Source organism: Lonchura striata, chromosome 7, assembly GCF_046129695.1.
Source record: "Lonchura striata isolate bLonStr1 chromosome 7, bLonStr1.mat, whole genome shotgun sequence".
NCBI classification, from domain to species: Eukaryota; Metazoa; Chordata; class Aves; order Passeriformes; family Estrildidae; genus Lonchura; species Lonchura striata.
Window position 1 is genome coordinate 15,759,714 of NC_134609.1, and position 20,919 is coordinate 15,780,632.

The 20,919-nt window shown below is 47.2% G+C and overlaps 1 protein-coding gene across 1 annotated transcript; it reads left to right on the forward strand.

The window, feature by feature from the left end:
* Positions 1–5,216: 5,216 nt before the first annotated feature.
* Positions 5,217–11,131, forward strand: TMEM72 (transmembrane protein 72). Its single transcript, XM_021540084.3, has 5 exons — positions 5,217–5,286; positions 9,134–9,200; positions 9,609–9,680; positions 10,349–10,488; positions 10,671–11,131. The coding sequence occupies exons 1-5, from the start codon at positions 5,217–5,219 to the stop codon at positions 11,129–11,131; spliced, it is 810 nt and encodes a 269-aa protein (XP_021395759.2).
* Positions 11,132–20,919: the final 9,788 nt, after the last annotated feature.

The window sequence follows — 20,919 nt, forward strand, 5'->3', positions numbered from 1 at the left end:
AAGTTTTGGAAAACCTCTAAAGCTGGTGTCAAACAGGTGACCAAGTAAGAAAAGAGAAGTTCATGCTGACATGCTGGGAGGTCGCTTTCCTGAGCGAGGGGCTGGGGTGAGGAGACTTGCAGGTTTTGCAAGGAAAGCAGAAATCACCAGCAAGTCAGAGTGGCAGGTGCTGTAGAGGTCGGTGAGATCCCCACAAGTGCAGCAGATGGGTTTCTTCTACATCCATTTGCTGCTTAAGATTACCACAGAGGTATCAACCTCAGCCTCCTACCCCGGTATCATACGTACATCATCTCACACCACCTTGTGTCCTGAGTTTCACTAGCACTGGATGCCTGGATGAAACTCAGCCCCCAGCCAACGCCAGACCTGGCCCCGGGATAAATGCAGTGTCTCTCCAATTGTGTCGGCAGGGAGAGGGTCTCCAGGAGGGGCTGTGAGAACAGAGGCTCCTCACCAGCCCCCCCAACAAACCTCTCTGCTGGGCCAGCCTGCAGCACTACCAAAGCCTTCTGGGGCTGGCTGGGACAATCGGGGCAGCGGAGTGCTGAGCCTTGCCATTTCTGCTGTGCTGGGAAATTCCCGGAGGAGCAGACGAGTGCTCGGCAGCGTGCTGATTCCTTTGATCGCGGAGCATAAAGGAACACAGCTTGCGTTCACTGCAGCTCTGCGCTCTCCCCAGTCGCCTTCAGATCCATATTGTGGCTCTCATGCTTTTCTTGTTCAAACGGGAAAACCTAACGATGCCCTTTCAGGCGCAGCTCGCAGGGGCTGGCTGCAGCCTGCCCTGCGCAGGAGCCGCGGGTCTGTGCGCGGTGGGGTCCTGCTGTCCCCTGCCGGGCATCCCCAGCGCGGCTGGCGCTGCCCCGCCTCTGGACGCTGCAGAGGGCATCCTTTCTGCTAGAGCAAGAGAAGGGGCAGCACATTTAAGAATTTCTCTTTAGCTCTGCCGGCTATGTGACTTCAGGCAGCCTCTGCCGTGTTTTTCCCTGGCTCAGGAGCGGAGGGAGGTCTGCCAAGCTCACCTCAGGATGCTGTCAGTACATTCAGACTGGTTTGGAAAGCAGTGAACCTCTGGGGATACAAGGCAGAGTGAAACTCTTGCTGACTGCAAGGAGACATTTGTACCCAGTGAACCCACAGCTGCAGTTCATTGGTGCTTCCAATCGACTGGGTCCATCTGCCATCATCCTGCTGTCATGACAGTCCATTTGCTCTCCGTGGCAGGTGACCTGGTGGAAGGACGGCACAGGGAGGTGGCACCTGGCACCACTGCAAAGGCTCTGGGCAGATGCTCTCCCTGGCTCCCTGTCCTCTAGTGGGCCAGGGAGAGCATTGGTGTCAGTCTGTCTTAGCTGGACACTCTGGTGGGATCACCTCAGCTGCTGCTGCTCAGAGAGGGGACCAAGGCTGCTGAGCAAGGATACCTGACACGGTGGTTATAGCTGAGGGCTTAGGAGAGAAGAAATACCAAAAGGTGAAATATCAGAAACCAATTTCTAGAACACTGTCTAAGGCAGTTTGGGAACTGTTTTTATACTTTGGCCAAGCTAAGTTAAGCATGTTCTTGTAGGTTTCTTCCAGAGTATGGTTTGTGGTACCCTTTGCCCCAGGACAGGATCTCCGCTATCTGCATCAATCTTGCAGCACCACCATTTTGCAGAGACAAACATGAGGTGGTGGGCTACATCCTTACTGGGGCAGCCATTCCAGATGCTACCTTGGTCACAGAAAAGTGGCCATGGTGATCATGCCACACAAAACTAACTTGAGCAAAGTGTGAGTAGGGAGAGATGAAGACAGAGACTAACACGACCATGAAGCCATAACCCTGAGATAAAATCCTCTCAAATCAGCCCATACATCATGGGAAGCAGACTGTAAATGTGAATCCTGGCTGGCAGCCAAAGTGCAAATGGTAGGCCCCTGTGCAAGAGTAGTGGTTTAATGTGCTGTGGGGAACACTGTTACGTGTCCCAGAACAGCGTGTGCTGGTGCATAGGTTTTGCAATGTTGGTTACAGGCTATTAAACCCTCTAAGTTCAGAAGTTGTCAGTCCTCTTCTGACTGCATAAACTCATTCCTAAACACTTCACTAAAACACGCTTTCATTAAGATTATCATCTCCCCACTTGAACAGAGGCAGAAGGAGAAGGGACCCTTCTACCAAGAAAAATCAAGTTCATATGATGTTGCTTTTTTGCACTGGCCAAAAAAAATCTTAAATGAAGGGAAGAAGCTGCTAAATGGGTGTTGATAAAAATGAAATTTGAGGATACAAGCTCACTCCATGCTACCCTGATTGGCACTGGAGTGAGAGAAACACCTAGTACACCAGGAAGAGTGAGTGAAAGCCTTATGCTGCCCCAGACTAATGGTCTCCTCACATGGGGGACAAGGACCCTCAGGAAGTCTAATACAGGCCCACTCAGAGGATGGAGGCTGGGCTATAGCCAAAGAGCCAAAGGAACATGGGGACAAGATGGAAATTTTAAATTGTTAATATATTAACCTGCCTTTTCCAAATAGATTCTGTTCCTTCATGACCACTACCACTGGCACCCATACATTTACATTTATTTAAAACCCTGGGTCATGTTGCTTTCCAGAAAGGAAACATTGCTGTCAAGGACACTTAGACAAAGTCATGTACTTTCTGGGTGAGAGCTCAGTGAAGTTTAGTAAGAATGCCAGAGTAAGAGCCCAGCATGCTGCACTGCCCATGTTGGCTAAGGGCATTCCCACTTGAGGAGGAGGCAGCAGGTTGCTGCCTTGAGCAGTGCTGGACATTGCTGAAGCTTGGGTGGTCATAGCTCAGGGCTACACTGTTTTCTGCATCTCTTCAAGCCTAAGCTCATGGCTTTCTGAAAGATTCTTATGTCTTCTTTTCCTCTATTTTCTTTTAAAGTATTTTTCTACTTTTCACATTTGTAAAGAGATATCTTCACTTCAATATAGCAATGTTAAAAAAAGAAGAGGACAGCAAGGAAAAGAGGATCCAGATTGTTTGCACAACCTGAAAGAACCTTCACAACCTGTACATCCTGGGAATCCCTGAGATTTGCTCAATTGGTTAGAACGTGGTGCTAGTAACACTAAGGTTGTGGGCTCAATCCACATATAGGTCATTTACTTAAGAGTTGGACTCAGTGACCTTTGTGGATACCTTCCAACTCAGAATATTCTGTGAATCTGTATACCATAAACTCCAGGGCCTTTAAGCTGTTTTGGTGATTACTGGAGGCAGAGAGTGCTCCTGGAGCCTGCAGCAAAGCACCATTAGAGAGCATGGGGATCACCCAGGCAATGACCAGCCATAGTAGGCAGGGCAGCAGGTACTCCTGCTGGGTTTTTCCTCAGCCTTTGTGTGGCCTTCCCTGTTGGCTGCCTCTGATTTCCACTCTTTTGGAAAGGAAGGCTCACCTCTGAGTCACCAGTTGTGGAAAAACAGACAGCTCCATCAAATACCCAAGGTGCTGCAAGAGGACAAGAGGAAATGGGAACACCCAAAATGTGACAGTGCCACAAAGCAAAGACATGAGTTGGGTTTGCACCATTCAGCATCGACCCTCAGGATGCTCTGGAAACCCTTTTCATGTGTGCCTTTCCATTTTTCACATGGAAAATGTGCACTCTTCCCAAACCTTGTCAGGATTGCCTGCTGCAAAATCTCTGCCACTCACAACCTTGTGAATGTTCAAAAAACCAGTATCAGCAGTTATTTACAGGAATCATGAATCCATTTCATAAGCTCAGGCATTTGGCTGCTGTAGAAAAATACCGGTTTGAAATACAGACTAAGAATCCTGGAAGAGAAGCTGTCACTTTGTCCTTGGCACAAGTCATCTCTACTTCCAGAACAAGTCAGTACAACACTTGCTGGCCAGGCTCTGCTTTGTGGTGCCAAGCAGGTGAGGAGGGATCACAGGGCAACAGGTTCAGCTGGTTGCTCCCTCCCTGCAGGGCTGTGTGTGAGTTGAGTGTGATTCACCCAGTCCCTTGCCCACAGCAGCTTCCCAGCCAGCGCTGCAAGGGGCAGGGGCTGCAGTGACTGTCCAGCACAAGGTGAGCTCACTGACCTGTGAACCCACAGCCCTGCAGGCACCACAGGTCTGTGCTGCCCACTGGGGCTGTGCTGTGCACACTGACCCTCCTGCTGGGACTGCCATGCAGGGCTGCCATGCTGCCACAGCGCCTCTTCCCTGAGTAGCAGCAGGCGGGGATCGATGGTGACCTCCAGCGAGATGTACCCTGCCCAAGCACAAAGGAGTGTGGGGCTGGGGTCCAGAACAGCCACTGCTTTCTTGTCGTGTCCTCCAGACATACATAGGGCCGCCCCTCTCCTGAGGCAGTGTGTCCTGCAGGGACAAGCCAAGGACTCCCAGGCTGTCTACCAAATCCAAGGCAAAGAGGTCAGAGTACCTGTGCAGTTCATTCCATACATTATACTTGTGAGACCCTGGTGCTGCTCAAATGGCTGTGGTGGCTACAAAACAAAAACGCATTTCACTGGTGTTCTGAAAGAAAGAAAATCAGATCTCCCTTGCTGTGCTGTCCTACGTCTGTGGGACCACTCTGAATATGTTTGATCTTGTTCCTGTGGTTGCACATCAGCACAGACACTTCCCAAGCCATATTAGTTAGAACCTGGATGCTGAGCAGCAGCCGCAGCTGGAGGCTCAGCTGCAGGAGACAGCGGGCCTGGGGTGCCCCTCGTGACTTCCAGAAACGTGCTGCTCTCTTGCCAGGAGCAAACATCGTCATCCTCACAAATGGTTAACCTGCCGGGAGCTGCACAGCACTAATGACTTCACATTCATTTAATCAGCTTGGGCTTCCAGAGCGTCCACCTCAGGAGCAGAGAAGGCCGTGCACCCATGCTCCCAAAGCCGCACCCCTGCCTTACCAATCATTAATCACCCGGCCGAGAAGGAGCAAGCAGCAAAGGGCCGGGTCTCCACAGCCCCCACAGGAGCAGCAGCAAGCGGCGCTGGCCGCTGCCCTGGGTGGCAGCTCTTCTCCAACCACCCTCCCCTGGGAGGCCCTGTGGAGGTGGCCAGTCCTGCACGCACTGCCCTTTCCTTCAGGAAGGTCGCTCAGTCCAGGGAACAAGAGGCTTTGCCTGGTCCTGGGAGCTGCTGAGCTACGTGTGAGGTGGGGGCTCTGAAACCCCAGGAGTTTCTGCCTGGCTGTACCGCAGCCTTCATCTCTTCACCATGCAGCACAAGGCATTTTGGAATGCCCTGGAGTACACCTGCCGATTGCTGGGCATCTCCACCGCAGCAGGTAAGAGCAAATTCTCTCTGTTTTCGGCGCTAAAAGGCACCGAGTGGGTGCTAGTACCTCCAGGCTGCCTCCCTGCCTTTGGCCAGCTACAGCCACAGCCCCATCTTATGAGGGGGGGACAAGAAAACTTGCTCACTTTACTTTGGGACCCGGGTGAGAGAGCAATGGTTGCCTGGCTAGGTTCTTTCCAAATGCTGTGGGAGGTACAGTGAGACATCAGAAAGGAAGGGCCAATATTCAGAGAGCAAGCTAAAGCACTCCAAAAGAAAAAAAAAATTAAAAATAAGAAAGCTAAACTATAATTCTTCTAAAACAGACATAGGCATAGGCAAAATGTGAATGAGACTGAAGAGCAAAATACTCATGGCTGTGCAAAACTGCTGGGCTACACGGTGGGATGTGAAGATGAAGGAGGAGCTCCTTGTAGTGTGCAGTGAGATGTCCTGCACCAGGCAGGATGGAGAGGTTCTGTCCCAGCCATCATGGCATAATTACTATAAAAGCTCTGCTCTGCCTCTCTAGCAGCCTGTCAGGGAGCAGCTCAGAGCAGTTCAGGTTATAGCTGCAGTACAAACACCATCAATTCATCCACCTGGTACCTGGGGAGTTGCATCCTCTCACCTGCTTCTAGGGTGTTCTGGGTTTGGTGACACACCCAAGTTCTTGGTTTCAGATGAATTGCAGGTGTTTTGAGCCAGGTGTCAGATACAGTGTCTCACTCGGGAGCAGGGAGCACCGTTTCACAGGGAGCATCTCCGGATGGGACTTGGGGAATCAGCTAAAGCAGAGGGCTCAGGGGTTGACTCTGGCACTGCTGCTGACTAGCTGCTATGGGACAGAACAGGCAGCACTCTCTGCCTCAGTTTCCCCATCAGTAAAGCAGAGATCAAAGGGTCTGATTTGTTTAAAGGCTGGAGGGGTGAACCAGAGGTTCCTGGTGAGAGGTGACTTGAGGTGGTGCCTGTGGTTCCTGTTTCAGAACCCCAGGGATTTCAGTCAGACACTGCAGAGTAAGTCACAGCAGGCCCTCCTACCTTGGTATTTCCTTTATGAGCTGCAGACAGTCACAAAGAGGCACTTTGCTCAAGCCAAGGACAAAGTAGAAAGCACACAGGTCAGCTGAAGTGTGCACAGGTTCCCAAGGACACAGGTGGGGTGATGAAGGTTCTGGAATGTGCTTTAAAGGACTGATACTGATAACAGGCAGAGAGATCTGTGTCTCTGAGTTTATACAAACTCCCAGTAGATAAGTGCATGTTGTGATGATACTGCAAAACTGGGAGATGGGACAAAGTTTTAATCAGAAAATGCAGATCATTTCTTCATCCCCATCCCTTTAGGCCCTCATGAGCCTCATACTGGCCATAGTCTCATTTAAAACTCCAAGGAAACTCATAGAGACCTTCCTGGGAGAAAACATGAGCTTATTGCCATGAATAAACTAATGCTAAACCAACAAATTGAAAGTAGTTTACAATGTAGAAATGTGTTCATGGAATATCATATTTCTCTCCTGCATGTTTTCTTTTCATCGTTTTGCAGCATCTGCACATCTTTCTTTAATTTTTCTTTAAATGAGCACTGCAGTTATCTGTCTGCTTAGCATCACAGAGCATAGAGAGCTGCACTACAACTCAGTGTGCTTTTCCATAGGTCTGGTGCATTCCCAGTATCACCTGACTTTCCCAAAAGGCTCATGAACACTGCAATGTGCCTGTGTTTTATTCCTCTGTGTATTTCAATGGAGTAAGAAATCAGCTTGATGCAGCATTTAGTGCCTGATGAGGTGTGTGAGGCTTTTGAATGAAATGGAAACCATGCAGAAGAAATTCCCATGGGTTTTGTTTGAAAAAACCCTATGAAATGGAGAGTGCATCAGCCTCACTAATTGATTTTGAGAAGGCCTGGCCAGCTACTTATGCTGCTAGTAAATACAAGTTACCCACATAATATAAACCTTCCCTTCCCCCAGATCCTGGAGTGTAATGGCTCTCTGCAATGGTGAGGCTACAGGGCTTCTTTGTATCAGAAAATGGCTAACTGGTCTTATGACAAGTTAGCAGAGTCATCAAACAGCCCTGTGATTTGCTGCAGTGTTTGCAGCATCTCTAGTTCAGTGATTCTAGGCCTTGTGATTTTTGCTTCTAGGAAGGAGTTCCTACTTATTTCTTAATTCTCATGCTTTCAACCATTTAATTCCTAATCATGTGCCTTTAGCCACATGGTTTGGATAAGATCCAAATCAAGGCAGTGACTAGTCCAAACAAACACCTCGAAACAGCTTTTTTCTTCTTGCAGATTCTTCATCCAAACAGCTTTGTGGATAAAGCAGAAGCTGTGCAAAGGAAAAAGTCTCCCTATCCAGAGCAGAGGCTTGAGCTGACAGCCAAGCTGTAGAATTCTGCATTCATCCACAGGGACTGAATGAATGAATGAATGAATGGGAATTAATGAAGTCCACATTGTAGGAAAGATTATAAAGAATGATCCTTAGTCACAAGATAGTAAAAGACAGTACTTTGCATGTAGGATTACACAGCTCTTGTGGCTTCACAGCCCTCTGATGAGACTGATTTCCCTGTGCTCTGCTCAGGGCTGTAAAAACAGTGTGGAAGGGTGGCACATGGGCCCTAAAAGTTCCCTTGGCTGACAGGGGCCAGCATCTGCAGGAGACACAGGGAAAACACAGAGGGATTTCTTTCAGCCCACATGGAAATCCCACCTTGGCATTGACCTAAGCTGCAGTCTCGATGGACACTCAATGGCCTTGTTTGGGAGGCCACTACCTTTCTCCAGATGGGGCAAACCACAGCTCCGAGAAATGGATCCAACCTGCACCTCAAACCTTGGCCAGTATGCATGGGACAGGACCAGTGGTGAACTCCTGAGCACCAGTGGATGGGTGGGGTCTGCTTGCTGTGGGGTGGAGGCATCAGGTTCAGACAGGAGCTTGGCCAAGGCGGTGCTCTGGCTATGAAACCTGGGCACACTGCATGTACTGACCAACTTGCTACAGCTGATGTGAGGCATTACATTTCTGCTCCCTTTCAAAAATAATCTTGAAGGGAACTGAAGGATGTTTAAGAAAATTTTCCATCCCCTGAAGCTATTGGCCAATCCATCACAGATTTTAGCCTTGCTAATACTCTTAATCCCCCTAAAACTGACTCCCTGGTGTTCTGTATTAGCTGAGGCACTGAGAGAGCGTTCATTCCCTGTTTTTAATCTGCCTGCTCCCATTATATGTTTTTCTGTTTGGCTAGCAAAGGCTCCTGATGCTATGGCTACAGCCCTTCGTGAAGGCAGCTGGCACAGTTCCCTGCTCTGCAGCCACGTGTTGGTGCAGCAGGACTGGGCAAGCAGGGAGGGCAAGGGAGTGGGGCTGGCAGGCACTGGGGGGACCTGGGCAGAGAAGGATGGGGCAGTGGGCCCTGTGGCAGCTGAGATGTGGCAGTATGGCAGAGAGTGGAACGGTCACAGGACACCGCTGCTCACCTCCCCCAGCTGTCCAAGGCCAGCTGATATTCCCAGAGCACCTTTCCCCAGCCCACACAGTGGTAAGGCTGCCATAATAGGGGCGCAGCTGGGATGAGTTTCAGGACTCTATGTCACTGAGCTCTGACTCTTCTGGGTGGGTGTGTCAGCATGAATCACTAGTGCTGGCAGTCCTAACATGCTGCCCTGCATGGAAGAAGCTGCCTTGCTAGCCCCTGGGGAAATGGGGACATTTATCCTGGGAACTAACTGGGAACTAACCCAAGGGAACTGGGAATGAACCCTGGGAACTAACCCAAGGGAACTGGGAATGAACCCTGCAGTCAGCATCTTTCCTACCTTCTCTTTCTAGTGCTGATCGGTGTGGGCATAGAAACTCTGCAGCGAGGACAATTTAAAAGCCTGGCTTTCTATCTGCTGTGAGTATTTCTGCCCTTGAAATCGGAGCTGGCAGGGGTGACAAGGTCAACCCCTCCACCGTATGTAGCACCAGACTAGACTTCAACAGCATCAGGGAACAGTGTCCAAGGCTTTGGATATTTCAGATCTCCATACTGAGTTTTCAAAAAAACAAGCTATTTCTGTTAGGAAAAGAAATGCTACTGCAGACTCAAGCAGACCAGAGGCACCACTGGCTGCAAGTTGATTTCCTAGGGGCAGAAGGGCTGTGAGTTTTCCACAAACCAGCTGAGCAGAGGGTGTTCAGACCCCAGCATACAGACTGTGTTGAGAATTGGATAGTAAATTCTGGCCTGATGTGCCCTTTCTGCCCACCTGCAGACCATACTCAAACACAGCTCTGCTCCCCTGACAGCTCCACCTTTCAGTTTTTCAGGGGTTGCAGTTTCTGTCTGCGAAGGCTTCTTCTTTATCAGTTTGTTCCTGGAGATGTGCTTCACGTGAGTAGACCCTGCCCACTACTCTCCAGCCACGGTGGGACCTCCCAAAGGCACCTTGCCCCTTACAGGCAACACCAGATCTGGGGGAGCTGCAAGTGCCAGAACAAAGGTCCTTCCCCTAATGCCAAGGCAAGTGCACCCAGATGGGGGGAGGTGCACAGCTGTTTAAACCTGTGTTTTAACCCAGGCTTGTGCCCTAATCTCCTGAGCATCAGCACAAGCCCTGGTCTTCAGCATCTGCTTAGCACAGTGTGCAGGCACAAGGTACCAGGGTTAGAGGAAGAGTCAGATCCCTAGGGTGAGTTTCAGCTCCCTTCAGAGACAGCATGGAAGTTAAAAAGTTAAAATGTCAACAATCCTTATGTCCTTTTCAGAGGCTGAGCACTGCTGCTGTCTTCTAGCAGAAACTCAAAAGTCCTCACAGCTTAGAGGCAACACCTTACTCCTAACGTAGACGATTAGTGAGGTGCTGAGATATTGGCCTCTGGCAAATGCTCTTCTCCCAACAGGAGATGTTCAGGCTTTGCTTATATTCCCTGAAAAGCACACCCATCTCCTGACAAACTACAGTGAGGATCTGCACATTTAGAAGAGTCATGGTTAGGACCAAGTCTGTTTGGCATAGGGTTGGTGCCTCCTGCTACAAGGACCTCTCTTTCTCTCCCCAGTCACAAGCCTGAATTCCTGGCACAGGCCTTCTGGAAGAGAGCTAGATGCCCAGGGAGCTTCCAGAAATTCCTGGGGTACACGCTGCTCTCAGTGGCTTGCTTCCTGCACCCCGTCCTCGTCTGGCATGTCACCATCCCTGGTGAGAAGCTTGGGTGGGGAGTAGTGCCAATGGAAGAGGAGCATGGTCCATCAAGGGGTGGGGGTGGGGATGTGCAGGGAGCTGGGCTGGTGGCCTGTGGCACTGGGCTAGCCAGACCAAGCACTGCTTGGCAAGGCGTTCCCACTTGCCAGAGCTCTCAGCCAACATAGTCTTGTCCCCAGGCTCCATGCTGGTGCTCACTGCCCTGGCCTACTTCCTGCTGAGCAAGAGGAGGAAGAGCCCAGGGCACAAAGACATGCATCCCCAGGCAGGTCAGTACGTGGACCCTTCAACCACCGAGGCAGCCCCAACCATCATTGGTGACACTGAGCAGACCTACACATTCCATGGGGCCCAGAGGGAGCAGCACTGCTCGCTTCTGGGCCATATGAAGAGCATCCTGAAGGGCAGCAAGGACAGCAGCTCAGCCCCAGAAGCTCCTGTCCAACCAGCAGCCGTGCCAGCCCCTCGCAAGCAAGTGCACTTTCAGGAGAAGGTGGTGCAGATTATCCCCTCCGTCAGCGAGGACTTGGAGGACGTGGAGAGTGAGGCTGAGGAGACCACATCGGACACAACACCCATCCTCACCTCCCCTGACACCCCCATCATCATCGCCCCTCTCAGCTCCACCGGCCTCTTTTGAGCCCTCAGCAGGAATGAGGACAGGACAGACATGCTCCCTATAACAGATGCTCCAGCAGCCAAAGGGTCCCAGGAGGTGGCCCTTTTTTCCTTCCTGGTACAAAACTGGCACCCCCTCTTCAAGGGGCACCTTTTTCGGGGTGACAACTGTGCCACCCCCTCTTCAAGGGGCTGCCTGCACTCCCTGGTCCCCTGCACTGCGGCAGGCCCAGGGGACGGTGCTGGTTCAGCCGGGGTAGTGCCAGCACAGGTTTCTGCTCCCGCGGCCTCACCCGTGTCACCCCGTTCAGCACCACACACAGTGCCATGCTCCTCCTGACACCACAGCCAGGAACGGGCCTCCCTTCTGGCTGACACAGGCAGGAGGAGGGGAGACCTCCACATCCCAGAGCAGCCTCTGCTGGGGCACTTGTGTCCCTCTGGCCCTCAGTGCACACGGCCGAGCTCAGGGCTGCATTCAGCACAGGCACTGCAGCCTGCAGGCTCCCCCTCAGCTCTGCACCCACTGCAGCAGCCTGAGACATGCACAACATGTTTCTGAGGTGGGCTGAGACCAAGCACACCCCTGGCATTAGCATCTGCTTAGTACCTCCCCAGGCACTCTGAGCCCAGCAGGGAAATCATCTCTGGCCTTGGGGACACCTAAGCAGGAGCAGAAGCCTTCCAGGTGTCCCCTGCTTGGACAGCCCCCGTGAATTAGAAGAACTTTTGGGTGATATGGCAGCCCAGGTCTTGTGGTTCAGCACCACGCTGGCACAGCAGACTGTGTGCAACTCCAATGTGTGTAATTATGGTCCCCAGAGGGCAAAGGCGATAACAAAATCACCAGAGTGTCCCACCAGTTTCTTCCATGCCAGGTCTTCCCTGAACCCCTTAACTCTGGCTTAATCCTGGCATAATTTCTGGCCTTTTGAGGACCAGTCAGTCATAATCAAGCATTTCCCTCCTATGCAGCTCCCACCTGAGGACATGTGGGAAGACCTTAAGTGGCTGGGTTCCCTTGGACAGGGGATAAGAAGCCACACTGTCACTGCTGCTGGGATGAAAAGATATAAATGCTCTGAGACCAGGCACATAGTACTGGGGGGAAGTGATGGTAATTAGAGAAAGTTCCTGGGACCTGCTAGACTATTTACAAGGTAGAAGCCAGTTAGCTGGCTGTTTCTCTTGTAAATACAGTGTTTCATCTATTTAAGATCTCAGCTCTCCAAAAGGCAATCACTGTGTTCATTTAGGAAAGCAGTATAGGTCAAAGTGTAATCAGAAGGCAATTGAGATAAGAAACCAGTGCTACTTTTTAATAAACTCTTTTTAAGTAACTTCTAATTTGTGATATGGATGAGGAAGAAGATGAAAGATATTGACTCACAATATATGACTGCCTGTTTTTAATAATGAAACTGTTGACAAGAGCAGTTTATGAAGGGTTACACACACTTGTCAGTCCTACGAGACACAGACAAAAACCTTTTTGTTGCAACACCAACATTTAAAATAGTAGCTGGTGTCAATCTGCTCTAAACATGATACATGGATTAGAGACCTTCTGTTTCTGGCTGGAGAAATTCTTCCACCCTGTCATGGTGTGCCGGGGAAGAGTCATGTACACATGTGCCTTTAGGGTGGACTTGCACCTGTAAAAATATCTTCAGAAAATTGTGCCCAGTTAACACTGCACAACTGATAGCAGCAAGCCCAAGATCCACCCACAGCTTCACCCTCCACCTGGTGCATTCATCAGATTAGGAGACAAAAAATAAGGCTATTTTCCTCTAAAGCTGGTGGCAGACAAACCTGCACCAACCAAGATCCCAACCCAGCCATGCTAAGGGGATGCCCACCCTGGCCTACTCTGCTCAGAAAGGCAGAGCTGACTCCCCAGCTTCACCACACATCTGCTCTGCAATTAAAGCCACTTTAATTAGCAAAGTCAGCTTTCTGCATCATCAAAGGCTCTTCTTTGAACATTGATTAATTAATTGCACATAGAGATAAACTTCATTGAAAAGGTAATGCTCCCAATATATGGAGCAATCTGCTGACAAAAGAAAGACTGTATTGCTGTAGACTTTTCCCCTTAGCAAAGCTCCTGGCCAGCCTGGGTGGGAACAGATGCTCTGCCACAGATTTCATTCTTCAGCCCTTACTCAATCAGCCAGCCCCATGATTTGTACCTGTGGGGCAGCACAAGGGGTGAAGCAATGTTCTGACAGCACCTTTGGCACTTGGAAGTTTGTAGGGAGAAATTTCTTTTTTCTGTGAAGTGTTTAAAATGTGTTTGCAATTTTTAGAGTCTACACAATTAGGTTTCCAGTTTTAGGCTTATATTTTAAAATTCTGTTGTAGGTCTCCCTTCAGAACCAAGAATGAAGGAAGCTACAGGTGGAATGTATTTTCAGGCTTCATGGAGTCAGCATTGGATCTCGTTGCTTTTCTTGTATGCTTCCTTGTGTTGGCCTGGTTCTTCTCCATCCCCACAGCTAGTTGGCTCAGGAGATAAAGGCCAGGGAAAAAAAAAAATCTTCTTGTCTTTCCTGTGGTATTAAGTTGCCTGTTCGGTTAAGGTCCATGGCTGACTCACCCTGGAGTCTGCCAAGAGTTTGCATCCATGCTGGGGAAGTGGCTGCTCCTTCAGAGGCAGACAAGCTGCACCTCAAACAGCACCTGGGCTGCTTCCCAGGTTCTCCCTGCCAAGGAGTCCATTTGTACATTCCTTTCTCTGCTCCTCACCACCCATCTCACCCCTGGTGCCATCTTCCAGCTCCATCAGTGTACAGACCTGTTAGCCCAGAGAAACAATAATTAGGAAAAAGAAAGCAGGTGGCTATCTTCTTGGGTAATGAGCCAAATAAGTTCGGGGAGGGCAGCCACAAATTAAGGGGATGGGGGATAAAAGAATCTCTTTCAGAGTCAGCAGGCTGTTAGAGCAGCTCAACTGCTTAAAGAAACAAAGCCTCGGGCTTTCTTTAAAACCCAGTGCAGAGGAAATGTTCAGCCTCAGGGGGTGTCAGATGACTTTGCAGAGGCCTCAGAGATTATTCACTCAAGTGTGCACTTCTCTGTTGGCCCCACTCCCTACATCTTGTTGTGAGAGCCATCCCAAGGGCTACTGAAAGCACCAGAGCACCAGGGCTCTGGGGGGTCTGTGTGAGAAAAGCTCTCATGTATGCATGGTAATTGCAGGGAATGAAAAAGAGGGAGAACTTGATTCTATTAACTTTGCAGTGCACAGTATCTGAATATGAGCTGCCTGAACTGTAAGTCCACAACCACTACATGAACTCTATATAATTTTTGCCTGCATTGCAAAAATTTGTTACTCAACTGGTCCATTGAGATTAATCCACTGAGTTAGAGTGCATAAAGCTATAAACTCCTGTGGATTCACATACTGAAAGGAAATGAGATGAATAATCCAAAAGAAATACATATGTAAGGTAAAACTCTGTGAGGTAATCCTGGCAGAAATTGTTTCCTTCAAAATTTCCACCAAAGATTCCCCTGCACCAGGAAAAATCTGCCAGCTTTACATGTGAAGTGGAAACACTCTACAATGCTACTTGACAGCCCCCCTCAAAACATAGTGAATTGGTATATTGCAAGCAGTTATTCTGTTTTATGTTTCTATGCAGGAAAACCAGATTTTGGTGCAAGCTTCACACACAATTCCTCTATTCTTCCAATGCTTAAGCAGTTGTTGCAGAGCCCTGAAGACAGGCACACTGCCTGCCCCATTACAGTGCTTGTACCTCACAGCAGGGATTCAGATGGTCACCCTCCTCATTCCCTAAATCCCCACTGGGATTCTGGTCCCCCATTTCTCTGAGCACTGCTCCATATTTGAAATATGGAAATTAATGTTTTACTCAAACAACAGCAATGTTAGGAAAATAAGGCACACTTGGAGAGAAAAGTGTTCAGTTTCTGCAGTGTCAGTTATTAAAACCAAAAATGCCCTGCTTGAGCCTGTAACTGCAACACTTGCATCAGCAAACACCAGTATCAGCATCAGTGGCATTAGTGGCTTCTAATTCCACATTGAGTCATATCCACATGCAGGAGACCTGTCTCCACTTGATTCCAAATCCTGTATACTATACTAACACACCTGCAACCCTACCACTCTTCAGCCCTGCACCTTCTCCTGTCCCAGTCAGGAGATTCTCCCATGTGCTGGGACAGAAATGCAGTTTGTTTTGGCTGGCCTCCTGCATTTTGTGCTGTGAGGGGAGTTACAGACACCGAAACTAGATCCCAAACCTGCCTGGATTGCCTGGAGCTGCCAGCTCCCTTGTCTGCTTGCCACGATGCAAAACCACGAATATGACTTCCACCCACCATATATCAGCTGACATACCACTAGTGAAATGACTGCATTGGTTATATTCTAATGAATGTTTGAGGTACCTCTTGGATTCTAATTCTAGGCAATTATTCAGTCAGCATGTGACTTTATTGAACCTTGTTTTGAGGCTCTAGGCAAACACCAAGAACCAACCCAGGTCTTTGGCTCACAGACTAAAGAGGGAATCCATATATCAGACATAAAAAAAAAAAAAAAAAGTAAATAAAAGGAAAGGGAAAAAAAAAAAGGAAGAGTAATATTTATTGGGAGCTCCTCCTCATCACATCCTGAACTTCCTACAGCTCAGAAGGAAGGTGAATATCATCTTAACACTAATCCCTATCCCACTCTCATCTCTTCTTTCTGCCCAGCCACTTCTTCACCCCAAACATTTCCCCTTCAGAGCACTATTTAAAAGGAAATACTGTCTTGATCAAGTCATGCTAAATAAAGTTACATGCACTGTGACATGATTGCACAGTTCCTTCCTGCCCCTTTCTCTCCAAAACCCCTCTGTAAGAGTAGCTGGTTTTGGTACTCACCAGATGCCCAACCTTGCTTGTCAGCCCCCAGCCCCTGCTGGCACCCAGCCTGTCCCACACTCCCTGCAGACACACACTTGCAGCTGCAAGCTGGATCAGGCTTTCAACACTGCAGAGGGGGCTCACACATTCCAAACTGTGCCTAGAAGGTAAAAAGGTTTTATTGTGCGCAAAACTCAGGGGAAGAAGCTCTTCTACACTGGCTTCTCGCTAAGCCATGCTCAAGTAAAATTCTCTGGGAGAGTTTGGAATAATGGTAGGACTTTTGAATCTGATATAGTAGCACTCCATTTCTCCCTTTCAAGGTGGAGAGACTCTCTCTGGGCTATTTATAACTTCTTTTACTTTTGTGCCTGTTGAGGAAACAGTCCCCAGCCCTTTTCTGGGTATATAACTTTGCAGCAATGTGTCAAGGATGCTTGATCTGAGCAGCTCTTGGGGGTTTGGATTGGAGAAGGAAATTTCACCCTTTAGCCTGCACCTTTCTCTCAAAAACCTGGGCCCAGGCAGGAAAGTGAACTCAATCTTATTAGTTATCTAATTAATCATTATTCCACCTCAGCATCTGTTTCTCATGCAAGCATCTGCAAGCTCAGAAGAAATCATCAGCTGCAGAAATGGAAATTCAGTGTCTTCTCCAGCAGAGACATGTTATGTGTTTCACATGGGGACTACATGTTCTGACAGTATAAAAAATATGACAATCTTACTGTCAACATATCTCATGAAGTGCCCTAAGAAGGAAATTGCAAACAAATTCTTGCTGACTATTTGGAAATGGAAAAAGCTCTGTTTTTGTCATTACTTTTCCTGGCTCTTATCCAGTACTAAAATACTGCATTTCTGCTATAATCATTTTATCAAGCTCATTGTTTTATGTTTTCTTCTTTCCAGCTAGTAATCACAGACACAAACATTTCCTTATTCAAGTTGATTCCTTCTAAATCAAAATTCCATGTCCTTTTGTTTTCCACTACCATAGCACTTTCAACCATGGAAAAGCTGGCACAAAGTGGCAAAATATTTTTTGCTTTATGTCCCACAGCTACAATTAAGAATGCCCAAAACCCATTGATTTTAGTGCTGCTCTCCCTGAAACCGTGCCACAGGTATGAATTACTCCATCAGTCCTGTGTATCCTGTGTATACCATGACAGCTCATGTCAGACAAACTACCAGACAAGGTAAAGTAAAAAATACCACATGGAATTATATTGCCATGGAAATGCTATTGCAGCCACTGTGCTGGTTCTGCCCCAAAACAATGTCCTGTGTGCCATTCCGGACAGACTTTCTTCTTTCTTGTTCCTTATAGCTGTGAAAACTCTTGTGTCACCTGTGAAATGCTCGTGCAGCCACTCTGGAATGCACAGAACTGCCATGCACAAGCTGAGCTTTGTTACTCAATACTGTTATTGAAAAGTAATTATTCAAATAACTGGCCTACAACCAGCTAAGTCTGTATAAAAATTCAAAACAAAAGTGTAAGAAAAATCAAGTTGAGCAATGTCTTCAACTTTTTTAATAAGACTATAACCCACATGTTACTGGCACTCAGATCAGCCATTCAGATGGGTGTTTTTTCTTATTAAAAATATTCATCTCAGGCAAGCACAGTCAAAATTGCAAGTTGAAAGGAATTCAGTCAAAGCTAATCTCAAATAGAAAATCATCAATGATAATTGTTAATGAAGTTTTACAGAGCTTTCATTTAACAATAATTAGAAATTGCAAGTTAAATAATATTTCTGAAAACATTAATCTGTTTTACAATCATTTTAATGCTGGAGTAACTAAATGAAAGATAATTTTGTTAATAACATTTTGCCTTTTTTCTATCCTTTTAAAGAAAAAGTTTGACATCTATGAAAAGCTTTCTTGTGAACCTGAGTAGGTGTGTACATGGCTCAATACCTGTGCAGAACAGCTGCTAAGAAGATCTGAAGCCAAGATAATTCCTGTTTTACTATACTGTGGTTTATCTTTTATTTGATCGATTTAATCATGCTTTAAATCTGAGTTCACAAGTCTATAAACTTACTCTGCCTTGGATGAATCACTCAGAAATGGATAAATGAATACATATGAAAAGCAGGAGAGGGCAAATGAAGATTTTTTTTTTTTTTTAGATTTCTCCCTGAGCAGAAGTATGGCCACATATAGTTGAATTTGGAACTGAAATTGCCACATACATTGGGAGTGTCTCTTTCCCCTTCAAAGACCAGAAGGCAGACTCAAAACATAAGCAAACACAGATACATGAGGATTAGTTGCCCTGTATAACTCTTCCATCAGCTCTTTAATTCTGCAGTGGCTTGAACACTGTGCAATGCTCTGCTGTTGCAGCATCGCTGTGTGGTTTTGTGGCAGCAGCAGCAGGACAGTGTGCACCAGCTCCCCGTGCACAGGGGGGTCAGTGCATGGGACAGTGAGCCATGGCACACCAGGGTGTGTGTGGGAATGGCTCATCCTTGTAGCACCACCACTGGAGCCAACTAGATTTTCCTCAGCTCTTCCAGAGCACACCACACCTTTCCATGCTATGATTGTATTTAGCAAACCAGGTTCATCTTAAATGACCACCCCTATGTAGCTAATAAACAAGACAATGTGCATTGCATAATAAGAGCCTGCTATTTCATTTTGTGTCACTTTGGTAAATCCACATTTCTTTGATGGGAAATATCAGGGTGATTGTCTCCAATAAGATGCAGTGACACTATTTCTCACTGTGATTTCTCAGGCAGAACTGCATGTGTGCACAGTGGGCAGCTGATGCACTGTGCATTTGATGTTTCAAAGGCGACAAACCCTCTGGGGTTCACATGCTAACAGAGCTAACCTCTGCAGCATGGTTATACATATATACACATATTCTGTGTTGGACAGATCTTTGCAAGCCAAAGTCTGTTGTAATGCTAGAAAAGTCATAATGGTGTAAAGTAGCCTCACCACCAGAATAAATACCAAAACCAAATATATCAGGAACAGGAAAAACAAACAAACAGACAGACAAACCAAAACCCTCTAACCTGCACAACATCAAAGAACTGGATAAGAAACTGTAAGATGATCTATCAAGTATTCTGAAGTCCAAGGGTAGTATCAAACCTAATACAATCCTTACCCCCCCTATAATGTTCAGCTACATTCAGTGTAAAATTTGCAGACCATAGATGTTCGAGATTTTAAACAACTTGTGCCCGTTGGTCATCACAAATAGAAAATTTCTTCTGCACCCGAAAATCTGGCTGTTGCTTTGCATAAACCAAGTTAAGTTTACCTGAAAATCCAGTCTTCATTATTTACTTAATTTTGTAAATAAAGCAATCTTTACCAGATTAAGATAAAACACAGTCCAGACATGACTGACCAAGAAACTGGTTCAGCCAAAATAACTACATACAAAGCCTGAGTCAAATCCCAGAGGCAGGCAAGGTTCTCAAAGGCATCTGAAAGGTACTAAAGCTCATTGGTTACTTCTTGCTGATGCATCCAGGATCTGATTACTGGTGTGTTGCATGACCCCTGCTTTTGCTACTCTCCACTCTTTGTCCAGTGTCCCATAGGTAACAGTGACCCAGAGTTGAAGAAAAAGGAGAAAAGCAGAGAGATTAGTCCCTGAAATTCTGTGATTCTGCAAAAAATATTTTCCCCAAAATTCCCTCTGAAGTGAATTGCCATGTGAGGGAAAAAGTAGCTATCGTGAGCAGAGGATTTCATGAGCACACCCTGTGTGCATATGCACCCTGTATTTATGATTTTGCCCACTGGTAGCTGACGGCTATTGTATCACGTAGAGAAGTCAGTTTGCTGTAAGCAATTATCTAGGCCTGGCTTTGATTTAATTCTCTAATAAATAAAGTCCAAGGCTGTAATTCCCTGCAGTCCCAAGTGAAAATTATAGACCAGTGGTCACAGAAGCCATCTCAGAGCTGACCTGCCCCTCATGCTGCTCCCCCTCCCTGGCGCCAGTGGCAGCATCATGCGTGGGGAAGGCATCATGTGGAAAATCTGCTGATTTTAGCAATCCTGCAGTGGGGAAGGCAAAGCTGTCTCCTTCCATGGGTCATCCCAAAGCCCTTTCTCAATGTCCCTTGCTAGAACTTGGTATGGAGATGTGGTTCACTTCTGCCCAATCTGGAACAACCTCCAGGGTGCTGAACATGCCAGGTGAGAATTCACAGTGGTAATGATTCAAAATGGTAATGATTCTTTCCACATACATGCCAAGATCCTTGGAGACTGGGAACTCCCATCCATTTTTGGGTGGATCCCATTTTCTCTGAACTGGTCTAATTTCAGTTCCTCCCTTGTTAAAAGTGAACCATGCACAGCCATGCAGAAAACAGTGGCACTAACTTCAGGGTGCCTCCTAATCCAATGCCTTCTGTGGGAACAAATGCTGTCTTATGAAACTAAAAATGATTGACCAATCCAATGCCTTCTGTGGGAACAAATGCTGTCTTATGAAACTAAAAATACAGGTATCCAGTATATATAACACATACAGATTTGGCACTGTACATTGCCCATAAGTTAAAGAGTGAGTCTGATTGCAGAAGGTCCATAATATCAGAAAAACTCATTTATTAAAAGTACTTGTGCATGCCTTCATTATTTGAAAATTTTACTAGTCTAAAAATATAGTTCTGTTTTGCAATGGCACAATCCATTTTCAAAACATGAAGATGACCCATCCAGCAGGAGCATAGAAGCATACAGTGATTTTATTCAAAGGCTTAAGGGAGGATGGTTCAGCTGCCTTCCTAAGGGATCACTGTTCAGCAGATTATGCTGCCTGTGTGTTTGTTTGCATGTTCCCTGGTTTTCAGCATAGTTCTCCACAAAATAATTAAGGCTTTGTTGTTTGATAACAAAAAGTTGACAAACTAGAAGATA

Coding starts and splice junctions, on each gene's coding strand:
- TMEM72 (XM_021540084.3), top strand. CDS start 5,217: ATGCAGCACAAGGCATTTTGGAATGCCCTGGAGTACACCTGCCGATTG. Junction 9,201..9,608: donor AGCCTGGCTTTCTATCTGCT/GTGAGTATTTCT, acceptor TCCACCTTTCAG/TTTTTCAGGGGTTGCAGTTT. Junction 10,489..10,670: donor CTGGCATGTCACCATCCCTG/GTGAGAAGCTTG, acceptor TCTTGTCCCCAG/GCTCCATGCTGGTGCTCACT.